Here is a 19,818-nt window from a genome sequence, read left to right on the forward strand (position 1 = left end):
TGATAGGCTTCACAATTTCATAATCTTCCAAGTAACCACAAGAAAATCCCAATTTCCAAAATCCTAGTACGGTCCAATTTTTCTATAACGGTCTCGTTTGTTTCGATAGTTTTTGGCTGCTATAGTAAAGTGTTGGTATAGAGGACACACATTTCAATTTACAACATAACATAAAAATCAGTTCCAAAAAAAACTTGATTCTTATAATGAATTGCTATTGCTTATATAGAGATTATAGAGAGCTCTGACGGTAGTTTTATAGCCAACACAAAAATTCAACCCTTTCCGCTATATTTAGTTAGCATGTTTAAGTCCAGTGTTGGACTCGGATTATCTGCATCTTTGCATCCCCCCTCCCCCCAACAGAGCTAATTCAAGAAAAGAAAAAAAAAGAAGAAAAGAAACAATGAACCAAGAGAGTAAAAAGAAGAGGAATCATATGTCAATTCACAAAACAATATGTGCATCAGAGTGTTTATATATCAATCAATCAACTATGCCTCAGATCCCAGGGGCGATGAACCATTGTCAGTGTTGGTTCAACTGAACCCATAATTTTCGGCACGAGTCATAAATCTATGTAAAGCTTAACTAAAATTATGATAAATAATAGACATGAACCCATAACTTAAAAACTATAACGGGTTTAATGATAAAAATTTTAAAAATTGAACCCATAATATTTAAACCTTGAATCCGCTCTTGCTTGATCCCAACCTAGTTCATCAGAATGCCTATATTAAAAGAAATACAACAACAGACCCAGTAGTTTCCCACAAGTGCAGACTAGGGAGAGTAAGATGTACGCAGTCTTACCCCCTAGAAGAGCAGAGAGGTTGTTTCCGATAAACCCTCGACTAGAGGACAACTGAAAAAGAAAAGATAATTGCAACAAGTAAGAATAATAGCAAGAAGAAATAAGATCGAATCCAAAAATGCAGTCACAACTCTAAGTAGTAATAGCCATCTATGGATAAAAGATATCATACCAACACTATTGCTAGCGAACTGAGTAAGACTATATTAAAAGAAATGAAACGAAAAAAGAAATTAAGTTTCTTACGCTTATACGTCAATTTGGTCAAGTATATACGTTAGATTGCAGTAGAATGCTAAATTAATCCAATAATAAAATGGAATGGGATGTAAATCTAAGTACCAGAAAACAAAAGTAAGATACCACTATAATTTTTGTTACATTTATAAGCTAAATCTATATACCAACTTCAGCTTCCACATGTCAATCATGGTAGGAAAAATCTATAACAGACAAATGTAGAACATCAACTTTTAGCTTGGTTGGTATTTGCTGAAGGAGGTGATTGTTGGTTTTGTCCTTTGGGAGGGAGCTTAGATTGCATCACTCTCAGATCATTGGCAATCTCAGTAAAGCTAGGCCTTTCCGACGGTTCAGCTGACCAACACCTCTCCATGAGTATCCTCCAATCCGCATCACAGGATTCCGGCACAGGCGGCCGCAATGTATTACTCACGATACCACCTGCATTGGATTTAGTCGTCAATACTTACACCGGTTTGATGCCTTAGCAACCGTTTGCACAATATTTGCAGTTGAAGTTGAAGAAGAGTATCTGGAAGTTAAGAGGGAAGGAAAGATATTGTGACTGCAGCAACATTACCAATGATAGCTCCATAGTGCAACTCGGCATATGGTTCTTCTCCCGTAAGAAGTTCCCACATCACAATTCCAAAGGAAAATACATCAACCTACAAAAACAAGCGGCAAAGAATGAGTTAAACGTTCTCTTCTACGCCTTCTGGAAATTAATACTTCTCAAAGTAATAAATTAAGCACTTCTCAATACCTTCTCAGAGACAAGACTACTGCTCCCATTTAGAAGTTCTGGTGCCATCCAGGGAAGAGTTCCGCGTACACCGCCTGATATTAGTGTTTGACACTTCACTTTGGATAGCCCCAAATCACCAACCTAAAACGAGAAGGATAGATTTCCAATCATACCAAAGTGAAACAGACGATAGTATGACAGGGAGCTTTTATGATTGGCAATGGACTGCTTTTGTGTTTAAATGGTTAAGCACAAGATAAGAGAGAATTCTGAAATTTAAGAGTGTATACTACTTGCTGCAATTTCCTTTTTGAAGAATACAGTGGGTACTGCTATTCTTTATCACAGGAAAAGTGAAAGGAAAAAAGATAACAAGGCTAAAGAAATTATAGATGAAGCATGGTCCATTTATCAGCATTGGTGCACTAAGTTCCCACTATGCGGGGGGGTCCGGGGAAGGGCCGGACCACATGGTCTATTGTACGCAGCCTTACCCTGCATTTCTGCAAGAGGATGTTTCCATGGCTCGACCCGTGACCTCCTGATTACATGGCAACAACTTTATCCGTTACGCCAAGTCTCCCCTTCTCTATTTATCAGCACTAGTAAGGCAAAAGGATGACAAAACAATCACGATAAAACTAAGGATGACAACAATGATGCCCATGATGATAAGATAACATGATGATTATACAACCAATGCCATAGATGGTAGTGGTGATACATGCAAGTGACGCAAGCCATGGATCAATGTTATCAAGGGCGAAAAGTGTAGTAAGCACCAACCAAGGCGTTTCTTTTCCTTTTTTTCTTCTTATTTTTGACAAGTTAGAAAAGCACCAAGGCTTTCCAAGAGATTCAAATGCAAAGCTGAAACTCATGGGTACATGTAAAAAACTTAAACTCATGGGTACACCAGGATTCAAAAAAAAAAAAAAAAAAAAAAGGATCCTCTAATTTTTACCAAACAATTCTGCCTACCATAAAAAATATAACCAACTGCAGATATTATCAGATGATGTTTTACCGAAATATGTCTAACAATTAACCATCAGCTATCTTCTACCCTGTGGATCTAACTGTGCATAAAAGTTGAATTAGTCTCTATGTGATGTCAACATGTAATAGAATTTGCTAGACAAGGATTAGCACCCCTTCCCCTTGTTGAGATAATTGGCTACTAAATCTTTAACATTTCTGCACAGTTTTTTCATCAACTGACAAATAAAACCTGTCTCTTGGCTATGACTAACCTTGCATATTGGACGGTGGGGATCACGGAGATTAACCAACAGATTGTCACTTTTCAAGTCAAAGTGCACTATATTCTTCCCATGCAAATACTCCATTCCAAATGCAACATCCATCGCGATAACGAGGCGTTTCCGCTTATCCAGATTCCTGAAAACAGTATGCCATGCGTTTACTCATCCCATTTTTTTATGTTAACACCACTAATAGTATAAAAATTTAATGTAGAAGAGGACTCCAAGTGCTCAAGCTGAAGATGATCAAAATCAAAACAGACGGCTTTCTGATCTCGCAAAGATCAGGAGAATATCATGAAAGTGACCTACTCATCCACAAACTAAGTACAAGAAAACCACTCTATTACCACATGGTTTGCTGGAAAAACCTTGCTTAAAATCAGTTGGCCTTTAACCGACAATAGCCTAAAAATGCAAAGACAGGAATTTATACCACCATGTTTTTAATCCCTGAAACCATAGTAGAGGTCAAACCTATCAACTTTTAACCCAAAATTCAGTGGAAGTAAGAATCGCCAATAAACAAATACTCCGTTTAATCCATGGAAGTCAAGCGGATTACAAATGAAAGATTACCTCTCATTCTTCTGTAAAGCATTTCTCAAGGACCCGTTAACCATATATTCTGTAACAGTTGCCACTGAGCCACCTGGACCATCTAGCACAACACCATAGAATGCAACAACGTTCGGATGGTGCAAATCTGCGAGTTTGATGGCCTCATTCCAGAAATCATCCCTCTAATAAAAAGATAAGCACAGCAAAAAAAAATGTACATCAACAAATGATGCAAAGATCTTCAATAAATTGGTTAAATTATCAGGTGCAAGGAGAAAGAAAAAAGACAAAGAAATAGACAAGTAGCGGTAAACAGAAGGAAAGAGAAAAGATACCAACCATGCGCTCTTGTTCTGAAGCTTTCCCAGCAAAACACCTATCATTAATCCTTTTAATTGCAACATCAGTACCCCTCCACTTTCCATGATAAACAGTGCCAAATGTACCAGAACCCAATTCTCGCATCTCCTCGAGGTCACTATTCTTTATAATCTATTCACATGAATGCACTTATTAAGAACAAAAGTGGGGTGAAAATTAAAAACACTGCAAAGTGGTAGAGACAGTAAAAGATCATTTCATTTTTTCAGTTAAGGCTAACAAATTATGGAAATTGCATTGGACAAGAGATGTCGAACCTGCAAGCGTCCAATGCCATCTGAAACAGGAAATCCAAAATTTGCTCTCTCTGGAAATTGAGTCTTAGTTTCCTGAATAGAGATTGCTAGTGGATTAGCAATACAGGCAAAGATAAGATACAAGACACCGATTATGAACAACTTGCATAGCAGCACGTGTAATTGTGTGAGAGAATTTAAGACCTCAAATTTATCTTTGGTGTCCTTTCCGGCATCAGCGCTTTCAAATTCAGCATTCAGTTGAGTAGAAGATATGGAAAGGTCAGCATTAGATGGAGTTGATGACTGAAGAACAGAAGCGGCGACACCCTCGGCAACAGCCTGAAGTTCTCGCTTGATCATTTCCTCTGCTGAGCCTTCGACAGCAAAGAGGAAAAGAAAAAGTTAGGACTGCAAAAACATAAGACGACCTAGAAATCCAGAAATTGAGGCTTCTCACCTTTCTTGGACCGTGATTGATCTGAACTGAAATCTGTATTACCTGAAGGCAGGCAAGCTCCATCTTCCAACCGAATTTGTGTTTGTAATCCCCCCTTAGTAACAGTTGGCAACTCAATGTTATTGCCAAAACGATTCTCGCCAGAGTAATCCTTGGTGCCAGCAGCTTCCTTTTTTAGCTGAAGTTTACTAGGTTTAGGAGGAGGGAAATGGGCATCATGTTGCAAACTCCAAGGATCCTGGTTGCTATATAAAGAATTTGAGCTTTCCTGTACAAATGGTGGGGTACCATCGAGTACAGCCATTTCTGTAGTTGTAGGACTCAACATTTGCTGGAAATGCTGGGGCCCATCTTTCCATTCACCAATAGCTAGAGTTCTTTCTGTTGCATTGGCAGTTACATGGGAAGAGACTTCATATCCTTCTGCGGCGCGAATGTTATGCATGAAAGGAGCGTCATTTGAAGAAGCTGGTATTTCATTTGGATTCACGTAACTTGTAACCAAACCTGGATATCCTTCCCTCCCACCAAACTGTTGAACTCTGTTATTCAACATGTCTTCCCTTCTAAAGTTATCAACAGTTGGCTTACTCTGCTCATTAGGTGCTAACACTTCAGCGGGGTTTATCAGGAGATTTTCCATTCTTCCTTCAATTTGTCTCAAGTGGTTGTAAGCCGTTAAGGACTCTACATCATCTTCTTTTAGAGGCATGGCAGGAGTGTTTCCACCATAGTTTTTGGGAGATTCGCCACATAAGTTATCCACTATTTGACCAGGCACAACTCCAACTTTTGGGAGAGGCATGACTGGTTTGTTCACAGCAACTTCTTGTTTAATCTGATACTGTGGTGAAACCATAAGCTGCTCAGTGGCATTAACATGGTACGGTTGAGGAACAGCACCAACAAAAACTCCATAAGGTGATTGCATCGTACCCGTTAACCCTATCATACCTTGGGGAACTGACACCTTTGGGTGCTCTGGCACAAACTCAGGCTTTTGGAGGTTCCTATCATATTCATACTGTTTATCAACATTTTGTGAGACTCCAACTACCTCACCTTGACCCCCAATTCTTTGCCCAACAGAAGCTCCTTGTTGTTCAACAGCCCCCTCACCTAACGTTCCGGTTGTAACAGCTCGGTGAATAGGCCGACCCCTTTCATCCAATCTAAGGCTATGATACACTGAATTAAAATCAGATGTTATGCTTGCAGGACTCTCCCTTTGTTCCACTGCTACTGTATCTGAGTGTGCATGAGGCAGCGATTTTTGACACATTAGACAGTCATCAAACCGAGATAACGCCTCAGAACCAGTAACCAGTGGTGGAGGCACCTGGCCTTCAGAAAGTGGTGCCTGCTGAGACTGCGGAATCTGGTGCCATCCGTAAGCTGCAGGAGGGACCTGATGCTGATAAGCACTATATCCTTGGTCAACAGGGAAATGCACAACTCTCGGCCCCAATGTGCCTTCTGCAGGATAATTTTCAAACCTAACATGTTGGGGCTGAATCAGTGAAGGAACCATATTAGGATTCATACTGACATGAGCGGAAGGAGTCATTGTCATGTGAAGAGCAGGGACAAACTGCTGAGTCGGAGCACCAGCAATTATATGCTGCTGATTGATTACTGGCCCAACAGTTCCCAAAAGCTGCCTCGGGAATCCCATCTGGGAAGGTATTTGAACATAATCTGCACGGTTTAGGTTCTCCCTTTGAGGATCCACATAAGTCGGGACATATGGTGTAGTTCCTGGATAAGTCACTCCTGTTTGCTGCATATCATAACCCATCTGTCGCTGCTGTGCAGCAGCGACAGGCACAGATTTCTCTAACGCATTCTCCGGCTGAGCAGATAAGCTTGGCACTGGCCCGGGAACGACTAATGGAATGGTCATTGGAGTGACAGGAGCATCGGCATGAGTTGCAGGATTTGCATCTGTATACACCAATCGATAAGCAGGTTCTTGAGAGGTAGCAGAAGTCCCACTAGGTGATAGTGCGTCAACAGCAGGTATGCCTCTAAGCTCCCCTTGACCATTGGCTAAGCTATCAACAGCTTCAGAGCCACTAAATTCTGAATTCTGGGTGGAACCAGCACTAGCGGTACTCCCTTTCCTAGTAATACCAATACCACTAAACCCATCACCAATCCCATTCACTGCCTCGACATACCTCTGTCCACTATCTTGCAGATCTCTTAATTGCACCACACCGGACGATTCTAGCTCTGAAGCCGAAAACAGGAACACCCTCAATTTAGCAGACCCATCTGACGCTCTTTCAACCAACTTTTCGTACTCATCCATCATATTTTCAAGATCTTCCGGACAAGAAACAGACACTAGCGCGTCAAGATCCTCATCAGGCAACTGGTACTTAATCACCACATCCTGCCCATAAGTATCTACTATTTTGTGAACCAGTTCAGCAAAACTCACCTCCCTCCTAACACTAATAATCCTAGTCTGTCCACCCACATATCTCAATGCGCCATCACTCGGCCTCGGCATTATCCTCCCCCCAAAACTACACAAAAACTTAACTTTCCTCCCCGACACCGAATCATCACCACCATCATCACTAGCACGATCAGACGCATTACTACTAACACGTGCCCCAAAATGCAGATTCTTCGATGACCCACTTCCCGAATTCATAACGCCAACACTAACAACACCAGGAGGTTGAGAAGGCACAACCTGTGGGACCCAACCGGTCGCTCCTGGGCCGGCATTGGTAAACCCTAATCCTACAAACCCAGCATCCGCTACAGTGGTAGGGTAATAAACCCCAGGTATAGTTCCAGGACTACCTCCAACATCCCGGGTTGGGTTACCATAAAACCCCTCAACGGGTCTACCAGATGTGGTCACAGAAGCAATGCCAGAGTCTTCTGGCACTGTCCTAACAATGTTCAACGGGCGCAAATCTTTAGGAATTGAATTCTGATCAAAAGCCATAACCCACTACTTACATATATTTCTATCTTTACAAATAAAAATTCAATCTTTTTACCAAAAACCCAAATCTTGCTTCAACCCAAAAACCTAAAATTGCTGTTCTGGTTGTAGGCTTTATCCTTCTCTACATTGAGCTACAATACAAACCAAAAAAGACCCAATTAACCCTAACGGGTTTACACAAATATAGGCAAATCAAATTCAATATTTGTTTTCTTCTCAAAAACCAAATCTTGATTCAACCCAAAAACCTACAATTGCTGTTTTAATTCTAGGGTTTATCCTTTTCTACATTGAGCTACTATACAAACACAGAAAACCCAATAGGCCAATACTACTAACAGCTGCTTTGAACCTCAAATAAACCCTAATGGGGCTTAACACAAATATAGGCAAATCAAAAGGGTTTTTTAGCAAATATTTGTATTCAGTAACCAAGATTCAAGAACTGGAAAATACCTCAAAAAACAAGAACAGCACTTTCTTGCTAATCTCTATATTTTTTGCAGCTGATATGCCATAAAAAGATACAGTTTTTTTTTAACGGGGTTTTTTTTTTGTTGCTCTTTTTTCTGAGAGATTTTGCAGAAAAATGTGTGCTGTATGGGAGAAGGTGAAGCAAAAAAATGGAGGAAAAAAGCTGCGTGGGTCACTATCAAATTGTAGAGATGAAAGAGGAAGGGTGCCTGGTTATTGATTTCTTGAAAAAAAAAGTTGCTGAATATAATTTTTAAATTGTATTAAAATACTAATGGAAATCAAATGTAGTGAGTGTAGTGAGAGAAAGAGAAAGTGAAGGGGGGAAAGGGCACGTGGAAGAGTTCATGCAGAAGTGTGCAATTCGCTAATTTCAGTCAAATGCGGTGATGGAGCTCAATTTTTCTTTTGGTGTTGTTTCTTATTTAACGTGAAAAAATGCATAAAGTGCCTATTAAACTTGTCCGGATAAATCATTTATACACATAAATTTTACGGGCGACCTTTTATTCCTATTCTAAACTTAAGTGAATTTAATACCCTCTTGAGTGGTAACATGGCATAAAACGTGTAGTTATGCGCGTGAAGGCAAAAAAAATAACTTAAAACTAATTTAATGGTTCAGGTGTCACTTTCCTATTGGATATTATAACTAATTAACTTAATACTACTTTTTTCTCTTTTCTTATTCATTTTTCTTTTCTTTTTCATTTTTTTTTCTCTTTCTTCATTTAACAGAAGCAGTGAATTGGGCGCTACCTTGGCTAAAATATCCATTTCCGGTAACCTTATTCTTATCTACATCCTTCTTCAATTGAGATTTTCTCCATCCGATTTTTCATTTATTTGTTGAAAAATACCTCTTTAGAACCAGAAATAGTGTTTAAAAGAAAACAAGGTGTCACCGGAAAATTCTTCGGCCAGAGAAAATTTATAGGTCCTTAACGAGTGGCTCTATATATCAGGTTTTATTCACTCTTCCAATACAAAATTAGGAGGAATAAAATGACAAAATTCTACTAAGGAAACCCATACGAAGGAAATTAGGAGCACAAACCCAACTCATCAAAAAATAGGTACCAACGATACCAAACTTTCCGGCCAACCCAAAATTTCTCTCTATCCCAAGCTTTTTGATGCTTTTTCTCCTTAATTTCGTGTAATGTCAAAGCCACAAATAAATTATCTACAATGAAAAAAGAAGAATAAAGATAGAGTTATTTAAGGGAGGTTATGGCTGTGAATGGCTTCCACAGTGGCAGCGGCAAAAATAATGAGGAAGAAAGGTGAAGAAGATGAAATGAAAAAAATATAGAAAAGGAAAGAAGAACTATATATATATATATAGTGTAGCATTTGATACATGTATGGCGTGTGTTAACACATCCCACCACAAGATTGGTTCAGTATTTTGAATGAGATATTAAATTCACTTAAGTTTAGAATAATGGGGTAAAAGGTCGCCCGTAAAGTTTAGGTGTGTAAATAATTTTTCCGGACAAGTTTAATGGGTACTTTATGCATTTTCTCATTTAACATCTTATACCAGGACTCGACTAATTCGAACTAGCGTAATATAATAGTAGTATTAGTACCCGCGCGGACACGCGATCACTAATTATGTCAAATATTTAAGTTATTTGGATTGTATGTAAATAATCTTAAAATTTACACTTTCTTAGTAAATATAGATAATCATTGGATATTAACTACATGAAAAAAATTAACCATTTTTTCTATTTTTCTTTTTTGATACCATTTTTGCCGGTGTCATTGGATCCTAAAAATAGTCAGGAAGCAAAATAATAACTCATATTTATGGCAAAATACTCAAATGTTGAGACAATGAATGACTCTTTGGGTAAGACTTAACTCTTTTACCACTACTTGAATTCTTATTTAGTGTGTTGATATCTCTTAAAAAATATTTCTTTCTTAAAATTTCGGTTTCTAAAACATTATTTTTCAATAATAATTATTTTTATAATAATGTAATTCAAAATATTATTCTTAATTCAAAACTCATTTTAGCTGGCTATCTAAAAATATAAAAAAAATTCTTTAGCTTGAGATTTTTTTAACTCCATTTAGATATTTGATATTAACCATGTTAAATATCTGAGTTATTTGAATTATATGTAAATAACCTTAACATTAAACCTTCTAAATAGTTATAGATAATCGTCAGATATTAATTAAGAAACGTTATATAAAAAAAGACTAACATTTTTCAATTCTCATAGTGATAAAATTTTATTTTTGCATTATTCTCATAGGTATCATTGGAACCTAAAAATAGCCACAAAGTGAAATAATAACTTATATTTATGGCAAAGCACAAAGGTTGATACGATATAAACGATTCTTTGATTATGACGTGACTCTTATACTACGACTTGAACTCTTATTTGGTATGATTTTATCTTTCAAAAAATATTTCTATTTTGAAATTTTAATTTCTAAAACTTTATATATATTATAAAAATGATTATATTTATAATGATGCAAGTGAAGATATTATCCTTAATTTAAAATTCACTTTAATCGGCTATCTAAAAATTTAAATGATTCTTTGGCCGGATTTATTTCAGTATGACTCCACTTTAAGTTTATCGATATCTCTAGCCCTAAAATTTGAATTTTTAATACCCTATATATACAAAAAAATTATTCTTTGAATCATTAAATGTTAAATTAGTTGATTATTATTATTATAAAATATTGCACATATTGTCTTAAAATTGTCAAGTAGTTTATTTTTCGACATCATACTTGGCTTAACCTCAATGTAAACTACTCAAATTGCATTCCAATTCAAATTCGAATATCATATCAGTTTGTTAGCAATAATAACTTTTTAAAAACGACACATAATGTAAATAAAGAAAATATTCTAAGATATCCTTATCTTATAATCTATGTATTTGAGTTGAAAAAAATATATTTGAAATCGATGAGATTAACTTTCAAAAATTTTATACTCAACAAAGATGAAACATAAGAAGAAATTTGTTGTCATCTTTTATTTCTCGTTTTTAGATTTTTCTAACATTTTTTCAATATATATTTTCTTTTATCTTATTTTTTATGTTATTATTTCTTTTGTTACAAAAAATTAATTTATTTCACTATAAAAGGATGGCTTTTAATAAAAATTGTCTGCATATGAACTTTAATTATATTTTTAGTCTTTGGTTGAAATTATTCATATTTTTCTTTTGGCTTTATCTAATCAGCCTAAATAGGTGCCCACCCGACCATTTAAATTAAAAATTTGAATGATGTACAATTTATATATAATCTATATATAATATGTGTATAATTGTGTGTTGTCGGTATATCATCTATTTATATTAGCTATAAAAGGTAAAAAATAAATATGACCGGGTATTATGTAAATATTCCATAAAATTTCAATTTTTTGAGTTTATCCATTATATAACTTCTATTATAATAATTTTAAAACTATCTACTAATGTTCAAAAATATCTTATCTTTTTATTATCTTTGAATTAAAAAAGTAAAGAGTTTTTTCAAAATAATTTGTTTACATTTTTAAAAAAATATTTCACGTCACACCAATTTTTTTTCTATATATACTCTTTGTTACACTTAAAAGTCGATGTAGAAACTATCAATTAGAAACCAATTTATCTCTTGTTGAGTTTGAAAAAAAATCTTTCACATAATCTAATGGTTCAAAACTAATATTCTTCAACGAAAAAAATATTATACCCTTGCAATATTAGCTTGACTACAACAAAATGAAGGGGTTTCGGCTTATACCCTTCAATTCCTTGAATGTGCTAAATTGAAATTAATGATAGTAATTGTATAGCCAAATTTTTGTTATTTGTTTGATGTCCATTTATGCAATTGACTCTTTAAACAAATATTCTTCAAGAAGAAAAAAGAAACAACTTTTTTTTAAATATTGATTGATTTTGTGATGTTTCTTTCTCCAGCATGTATGTTTACATTATTATATATGTAAGTATACTTTTATTTATTTTTGTAAACTCTTTTTTGTTATTTAGATAAACATAGACGTGTAGCCTACATATTACATTTATTTTAAAAGAATTTCATTTTATTCAAATCTAGCTACAGTGTGATCGAGGCCAACCCTGCACTACTATGGAGTAGCGAGAGAGGTCGAAACAGCTTTTACCCAATTAAGGTCGGGATCGATTTCCACAGGGAGCTAGATATTGGAGTCAGGTGTCTATCTAAAGCGGAGTTGCGTATTTGCTCTTAATGCACTTCTACACATTTTTGGTTTTGATTATGATTCTAATTTTATAAAACTACAATGCTCAATTAAACTAAATAAAGCTAAGGTTTAACTATTGCGAATTGTTCAAATGATTAAAAGGCACTAGGGTAGCGACTTTCGCCTAGGTGGTCAATTGATCGATTCTTGAGTCTAAAGCTAGATTGTCACATTTGGGGAGTATGATATAACCATTGCACGATTCTACTCACTCTATACCTCTCGGTAGTATCACACCTCCTTTTTCGCCCGCGCCACCTCAAAAGGGTGCGGAAGGGAGTTTTTTCCAATTAAAGGACAATCGAAACGGGATTTATTTATTTATTTTAGAGTCGCCACTTGGGAGATTTATGGTGTCCCAAATCACCGGTTGAATCCCGAATCGAGGAAAATATTGACTCTGTTTAACAGTCTACGCGCCAGAAATCCGGATAAGGAATTCTGTTAACCCGGGAGAAGGTGTTAGGCGTTCCCGAGTTCCGCGGTTCTAGCACGGTCGCTCAATTGTCGTATTCGGCTTGATTATCTGATATAATACATGTTGAACATATGTGCGAATTTTAACTTTTAACCGCTTTTATCATTATTATTATTTTAACAGAGACTTGCAACATCGTGAAAATATATCTCGAACCACGTCACATCAATGTACCCGTGGTTATCGACATATTTCGACTCTGTTAAGATTTACATAAATGTGCACCCGAGTTTAAGAAAATAAATTGTTAAAGGCGCGCCTAAAGCGACTAGCGTATCATTATTTTGGGTAAGGCCGTGAAATTTGCTAAACGACCGATCTCGAAGTCTATACAATTATTAACCATTTATTGAGGGCCTCGCAACTTGTGCGTTTTATTGGGTGAGGCTCATCTCATTTATTTTAAAAGGATAATCCTAAAGTGCCTACATTTTTTCTATTAAATTTGTCTCTAAAAAATGTAAGAGAAAAGATCCTAATTTATTTACATGCTTACGAGTTGTTATAGTCGGGTTCTGAACGCAATTTGTTAAATCAGAATGTAAGCACATTATGGACAGCCCGTTAGCCAACGTGGACCCAGGCCCAACGTGTATGGCACAAAACTGGACCTGGGCCATCTCATTCACATGTTACTACCTAGTTACATTATACTAGGCATGCTCATAGTTTGTCAAATTAAAAAAAAAACTTGGCAATCTAATTTTAATCCTAAACCATTTACATGCTGAAATTAACCAACAGGATCTAGCTTAACAATATTCCTACAAGTTCCGAAACGGTCTATTCGTTTAATGAGCTAACTGTTGAATGTTTAAGAATAGTCTAAATCAGCTAACATGCTTTTTGAGATATGATAATCATCAAATAATAACGAACTATCTGAACAGAGTTACTACACCATTTTTTTTAGCAATACATAGACAGTTCGTCCACTAAGCTACTGTCAGATGTTCCATTATATATTAAACAACTACATGATTCTGATTAGAGGAAACTAAATAATGTATATACACAACTAAAATTCAGAATATAACTAAGATAAATTCAGAACTTCAACTCTTCATTTCATATTCATGCTTCATGTTTCAGCTTACAGTAACCAGCGTGTCAGTTGTGTACCTGATATTGGAAGTAAAAGAAGAGGAAGATCAGCAGAAATGCAGTAGCTATAACAACAACAACAACAGTAGAAAATTGAACACCCAGGGACATATCTTAAAACCAATAGAGATGATTCCACAACCAGTAACAGATTCAAGAATAACCCAACAACAAACAATACCAGAAACCCAAGCTGAAACCCAAGAATTCAATGAAACAGCACTCCAGAACCAAAAGAAAACCCAAGAAGACCAATCTGAAAATCAGTTGTACCAAATGCAAACCACAGAAGCAGTAACAATATTCTGATTCTCAGTAGTAAAGAAAGGCTTTACTTTCAGTTTTTAATTCTCAAAAACTGAATTTTTTAAGTTCTGACAAATCAGTTTTATTTTTAACTTAAGCTCTGAATTTATGATGATCAAATCCCCCCCCTCCCCTTAATTATCTCCAAGTCTGCTCTATTTATACCTCATAACAGACCCTTTAATCAATTAAATAAATAATAAAACAATCCACTTTCTCTTACCAAATCCTCTACTACATAAAAAATAATGTTATTTTATTTAATCAACTTTTCTTTAGCCCCGTAATCCCACTATGTCTTGTTCCCCATTATTGATTAAACAAATGCATTATTCCCCACTATCACATGTCTTGTCCCCCACTATATTAAACAAATACATTATTCCCCACTAACATATGTCTTGTCCCCCACTACGTATTATTTTATGTTTTATTTTAATATTATTTAATACTTAGTGGACAGAGCACTCATTAATTATTTTTTAAGACTTATTTAAAATTCCGAAAATGCCCTTGAAAATACTGCAATTTACCATTCTACCCCTGAAAATACTACAATTTACCATTCTACCCCCATCAGCTATAACCAATTCACTTAATCAATCTAACCAAAATACAGCAGCTATAACCAATTTCTAATCAGATTTCATCAACAAATTTAGGCTAGAAACTCAATATTTTTGACTGAACAATATTTTTAACAACAAATATACTTTCAGATTCAATAACAGTAACAAATTGAACATAACAAACAAGTATATTCAAATCACTAAACTCAATAATCAATTGAACTTTAAATTAAATCTAACAACATGATTAAACTAAACACTTCTATATTAAAACTAAACAAGAACATAAAACAAACTGAAGAAATAATCAAGAAATGAAAAACAACGAACAAGAAAATAATCAAACATATACTGATTTCAAATATGAGAATATCAAACAAAATACGGACAGAAATGAAACTTAAACCAACTAACCAGAAATGAACAACGACGAACTCGAACGGAAATGGCAAAATCGAACCAAGACTGCCAACTACCTAATGGATCTCGACTTCAATTAAAACCCACCTTCTCTTTTAACCTTAACGAACTCAGACTGGACCTCATCGAACGACGAACAACAACGGACTCAAACAAAACCAAACGAGACCTTGACAGAACTTTGCTGGACTTTAACCGGACTGCTTCGCTTTTCCTCCGTGTGTGTGTGTGGTCGTGGAAGCAGCAGGGTGAGGTCGACGAGGTAGTGGCCATGGTGAAGAAGAAGAAGCAACAAGGTTTGGTTGGAGCTCGACGAAGGCAACAACAATGGTGTTATGGTCGTCGATGGGGTTCGTTTGGACGTGAGCTGAGGGAGACGATAAAGAAGAAGAAGGAGCCCATGGGAGGTCGACGGACTAGTGAAGACGAAGCAGATGAAGCAGCGGCCATGGTTGCCGGAGATGGAGCCTGTTTTGGACTTGAGGTTGACGTCGAAGAACGACGATGATGAGGCTGGTTTTAGTGGTCAGCTAGACGTGAGGTGAGGCAGATGTAGAAATGCAACCATGGGAGGTCGTTGAAGACGAAGCAACAAGGGACGATGGGGAGGGCAGCGACAATGGTGCTTTGGGTGGTGTTCATGGCTGGTGGTTGCTCAGAAGCGATGAGGCTGGCTGGCTGCGTTGCTGGTCCGCTGTTCGTGAGGGACGATGGGGACGGGGTGGTCGTTTGGACGCAGACGAAGGAAGAGGCAGCCATGAGAGCTTGAGGGGTTGTTTGGAGAAGAAGAAGATGAGGGGGGCGGGTGTTTTAGGGTTTAGGGGTAAAAAATGGAAATGGAAAATGGAAGAAAAAGGGGGGTGTTTGTTTGGGCTGTGGGGCAAACCGGGTCGGGTCGACCCGGTGGGGGTTTGGTTCTTTGGGCCTGTGGTTTTAAAATTGAAGAAAAGGCCCAATCCGATTTTCTTCCTCTTTTATTGCTTCTTTTTCTTTTTTTTTATTTTTCTTTAAATAAAACTAAAATTCTAAAAATCCTAAATTAGCATATAAAACTAAATTAATTTATAAAAATGCTAATTAACTCTTAATAACAATTAACACATAATTAAATAGCAATTACGATAAAATCACACAATTTGGACATTAAATGCTAAAAATGCAACGTACATTATTTTTATGATTTTTTGTTCTTGTAAAAACAAACTTAATTGCTCCTAATTGTAGAATTAAATCCTAAATGCAAATGCGGCATATTTTTGTATTTTTTATTAATTTAACAAATAAACATGCTTGGACAAATACAAATAATTATCCAAAAATGCCACGAAATTCTCAAAATTGCACACAAAAGGAAAATTGTTTTATTTTGAATTTTTGGGAGTAATTCTCATATAGGGCAAAAATCACGTGCTTACAGCTGCCCCTCTTTGTCCGAAGGCACAAAGAGTTTTCGTGCAAAGATAAAGTGAGCGATTTTTGCCCATCCGAGTACTCCGTGTGAAGCATTTTTTTGAAAAAGATTTAACCGAACCTTTACTTCAAAGGTTTCCTACATATCCCTGGCTAGAAGGGAATCATGTTAATGTAGTTCAGGAAGTTTTGGTAGCTGGGACTACCATGGAACTGCAATTTTGCCGTTACTGTTGCTGCATGTTGTTGCTACTGCTTTTCGATCTCCTTATTACATCGTGCCAAAAGAAAACAAGAAGCTAGACTTAAACTAGGAATTAAAAAAATCTTATCTATCTACGACTTGTTCTTGTTGCCTTGCTTTCTTGTCGGGTTGTGTTTCCTCCGGTGCTTTTTCTTCCGAAAACTGCTGGGGATGACACTGGCCTTTTGCTTTTACAAGTGTCATCATTTTGTTCGGTCTGCTGGGGATACTGCTTCCTTCATTAAAGCTTGTTATGCTGGGGATTTTTTTTTGTAACCCTACGCATTACTGACTTCTGATTTGATCTTGAAATGTATTCCTCTGTTCTGCAAATGGGATCATCACTCCACCTTGACTTTTGAAAGATGACACAACCTCTATTCTCCAGGCGGGCTCCTGACTTCTTCAACAATCTTAGAATTTAATGCCCTCCATTCTCCAGACAGGCTCCTGACTTCATCAGCAACTTTGAAAATAAAATGCATTTGGCAATGATTTATGAAAATATATATTTTGGCAATGTTTATACAAGCAGGACCACTCGGGTCGAAATAAATTAAATGTCCTTTTGAGGAAGGATTAAATTCAATATCCTATTCTAGGGCGGATAGACCCATCATATCCTATTCGAGGGCGGATGAACCCAAAATATCCTATTCGAGAGTGGATGAACCCAAAATATCCTATTCGAGGACAAATAGACCCATCATATCTTATTCGGGGGCAGATAGACCCATAATATCCTTTTTGAGGGCGGATGAACCCAAAATACCCTATTCGAGGGCGGATGAACCCCAAATATCCTATTTGAGGGCAGATGAACCCAAAATATCCGATTCAAGGGCGGATGAATCCAAAATATCCTATTCGAGGGCAGATGCACCCAAAATATCCTTATTCGAGGGCGGATGAACCCAAAATATCCTATTCGAGGGCAGATAGACCCATAATATCCTTTTTGAGGGCGGATGAACCCAAAATATCCTATTCGAGGGCGGATGAACCCAACATATCCTATTCGAGGGCGGATGAACCCAAAATATCCTATTCGAGGGCGGACGAACCCAAAATATCCTATTCGAGGGCGGATGAACCCAAAATATCCTATTCGAGGGCGGATGAACCCAAAATATCCTTATTCGAGGGCGGATGAACCCAAAATATCCTATTCGAGGGCGGATGAACCCAAAGTATCCCATTCGAGGGCGGATAGACCCATCATATCCTATTCGAGGGCGGATAGACCCATAATATCCTTTTCGAGGGCAAATGAACCCAAAATATCCTATTCGAGGGCGGATGAACCCAAAATATCCTATTCGAGGGCGGATGAACCCAAAATATCCCATTCGAGGGCGGATAGACCCATCATATCCTATTCGAGGGCGGATAGACCCATAATATCCTTTTCGAGGGCGGATGAACCCAAAATATCCTATTCGAGGGCGGATGAACCCAACATATCCTATTCGAGGGCGGATGAACCCAACATATCCTATTCGAGGGTGGATGAACCCAAAATATCCTATTCGAGGGCGGATGAACCCAACATATCTTATTCGAGGGCGGATAAACCCAAAATATCCTATTCGAGGGCGGATGAACCCAAAATATCCTATTCGAGGGCGAATAGACCCATCATATCTTATTCGAGGGCGGATAGACCCATAATATCCTTTTCGAGGGCGGATGAACCCAAAATATCCTATTCGAGGGCGGATGAACCCAAAATATCCTATTCGAGGGCGGATGAACCCAAAATATCCTATTCGAGGGCGGACGAACCCAAAATATCCTATTCGAGGGCGGATGAACCCAAAATATCCTATTCGAGGGCGGATGAACCCAAAATATCCTTATTCGAGGGCGGATGAACCCAAAATATCCTATTCGAGGGCGGATGAACCCAAAATATCTCATTCGAGGGCGGATAGACCCATCATATCCTATTCGAGGGCGGATAGACCCATAATATCCTTTTCGAGGGCGGATGAACCCAAAATATCCTTTTCGAGGGCGGATGAACCCAACATATCCTATTCGAGGGCGGATGAACCCAAAATATCCTTTTCGAGAGCGGATGAACCCAAAATATCCTATTTGAGGGCGGATGAACCCCAAATATCCTATTCGAGGGCGGATGAACCCAACATATCCTATTCGAGGGCAGATGCACCCAAAATATCCTTATTCGAGGGCGGATGAACCCAAAATATCCTATTCGAGGGCAGATAGACCCATAATATCCTTTTTGAGGGCGGATGAACCCAAAATATCCTATTCGAGGGCGGATGAACCCAACATATCCTATTCGAGGGCGGATGAACCCAAAATATCCTATTCGAGGGCGGACGAACCCAAAATATCCTATTCGAGGGCGGATGAACCCAAAATATCCTATTCGAGGGCGGATGAACCCAAAATATCCTTATTCGAGGGCGGATGAACCCAAAATATCCTATTCGAGGGCGGATAGACCCATCATATCCTATTCGAGGGCAGACAGACCCATAATATCCTTTTCGAGGGCGGATGAACCCAAAATATCCTATTCGAGGGCGGATGCACCCAACTTCAAAACTTGAAATTGTCTTACCTCCAATTGTTTTTCTTAAAATCGTGCTGTCTTCCTATCCCTTAAAACTTGAATTGATTTCCTCCGAGAAAATTTTCGACAATGGCAGAAAATTTTCTGCTCCAGTTTTGGTGCTCTTCCTTGTGGCATGTTTTTTCGCCATTAATAAGATTTCCTTTTCCTGCTTCAAATCAAAGAAAATTTGTTAGTTTTAAAACATGGTGAGTGGTCATGCCACTCATGCTGGGGATGGTTTTTCCCTTTCTCCCTTCCCCGCTCTGTG

The 19,818-nt window shown here is 37.5% G+C and overlaps 1 protein-coding gene across 4 annotated transcripts; it reads right to left on the reverse strand.

Annotated features, from left to right (window-relative positions):
• Positions 1–1,046: 1,046 nt before the first annotated feature.
• On the reverse strand, positions 1,047–8,579 carry LOC107823230 (RAF-like serine/threonine-protein kinase PRAF). Of its 4 annotated transcripts, none has more exons than XM_016649846.2 (10): positions 8,139–8,579; positions 4,712–7,813; positions 4,456–4,628; positions 4,273–4,344; positions 3,974–4,126; positions 3,653–3,816; positions 3,062–3,209; positions 1,827–1,949; positions 1,641–1,728; positions 1,047–1,501 (listed from the first exon to the last, which is right to left on the reverse strand). In XM_016649846.2, the coding sequence occupies exons 2-10, from the start codon at positions 7,677–7,679 to the stop codon at positions 1,284–1,286; spliced, it is 4,107 nt and encodes a 1,368-aa protein (XP_016505332.2). In that variant the 5' UTR covers positions 7,680–7,813; positions 8,139–8,579; the 3' UTR covers positions 1,047–1,283. The 4 variants fall into 4 exon arrangements, with proteins under 4 accessions (XP_016505332.2, XP_075077556.1, XP_075077557.1 ...); XM_075221455.1 differs by having other exon boundaries at positions 4,754–7,813; positions 8,139–8,395; XM_075221456.1 differs by having other exon boundaries at positions 4,754–7,623; positions 8,139–8,382.
• Between the last annotated feature and the right edge of the window lie 11,239 nt (positions 8,580–19,818).

Source organism: Nicotiana tabacum, chromosome 9, assembly GCF_000715075.1.
Source record: "Nicotiana tabacum cultivar K326 chromosome 9, ASM71507v2, whole genome shotgun sequence".
Lineage (NCBI taxonomy): Eukaryota > Viridiplantae > Streptophyta > Magnoliopsida > Solanales > Solanaceae > Nicotiana > Nicotiana tabacum.

What these genes read in the sequence shown, in the direction of transcription:
- LOC107823230 (XM_016649846.2), bottom strand. Translation starts at nt 7,679, where the DNA reads ATGGCTTTTGATCAGAATTCAATTCCTAAAGATTTGCGCCCGTTGAAC. An exon ending in CTTCAGAACAAGAGCGCATG is followed by an intron (nt 3,817 to 3,973) that starts GTTGGTATCTTT and finishes TCTTTTTATTAG; the next exon opens with AGGGATGATTTCTGGAATGA. An exon ending in GTAGTCTTGTCTCTGAGAAG is followed by an intron (nt 1,729 to 1,826) that starts GTATTGAGAAGT and finishes TTGTTTTTGTAG; the next exon opens with GTTGATGTATTTTCCTTTGG.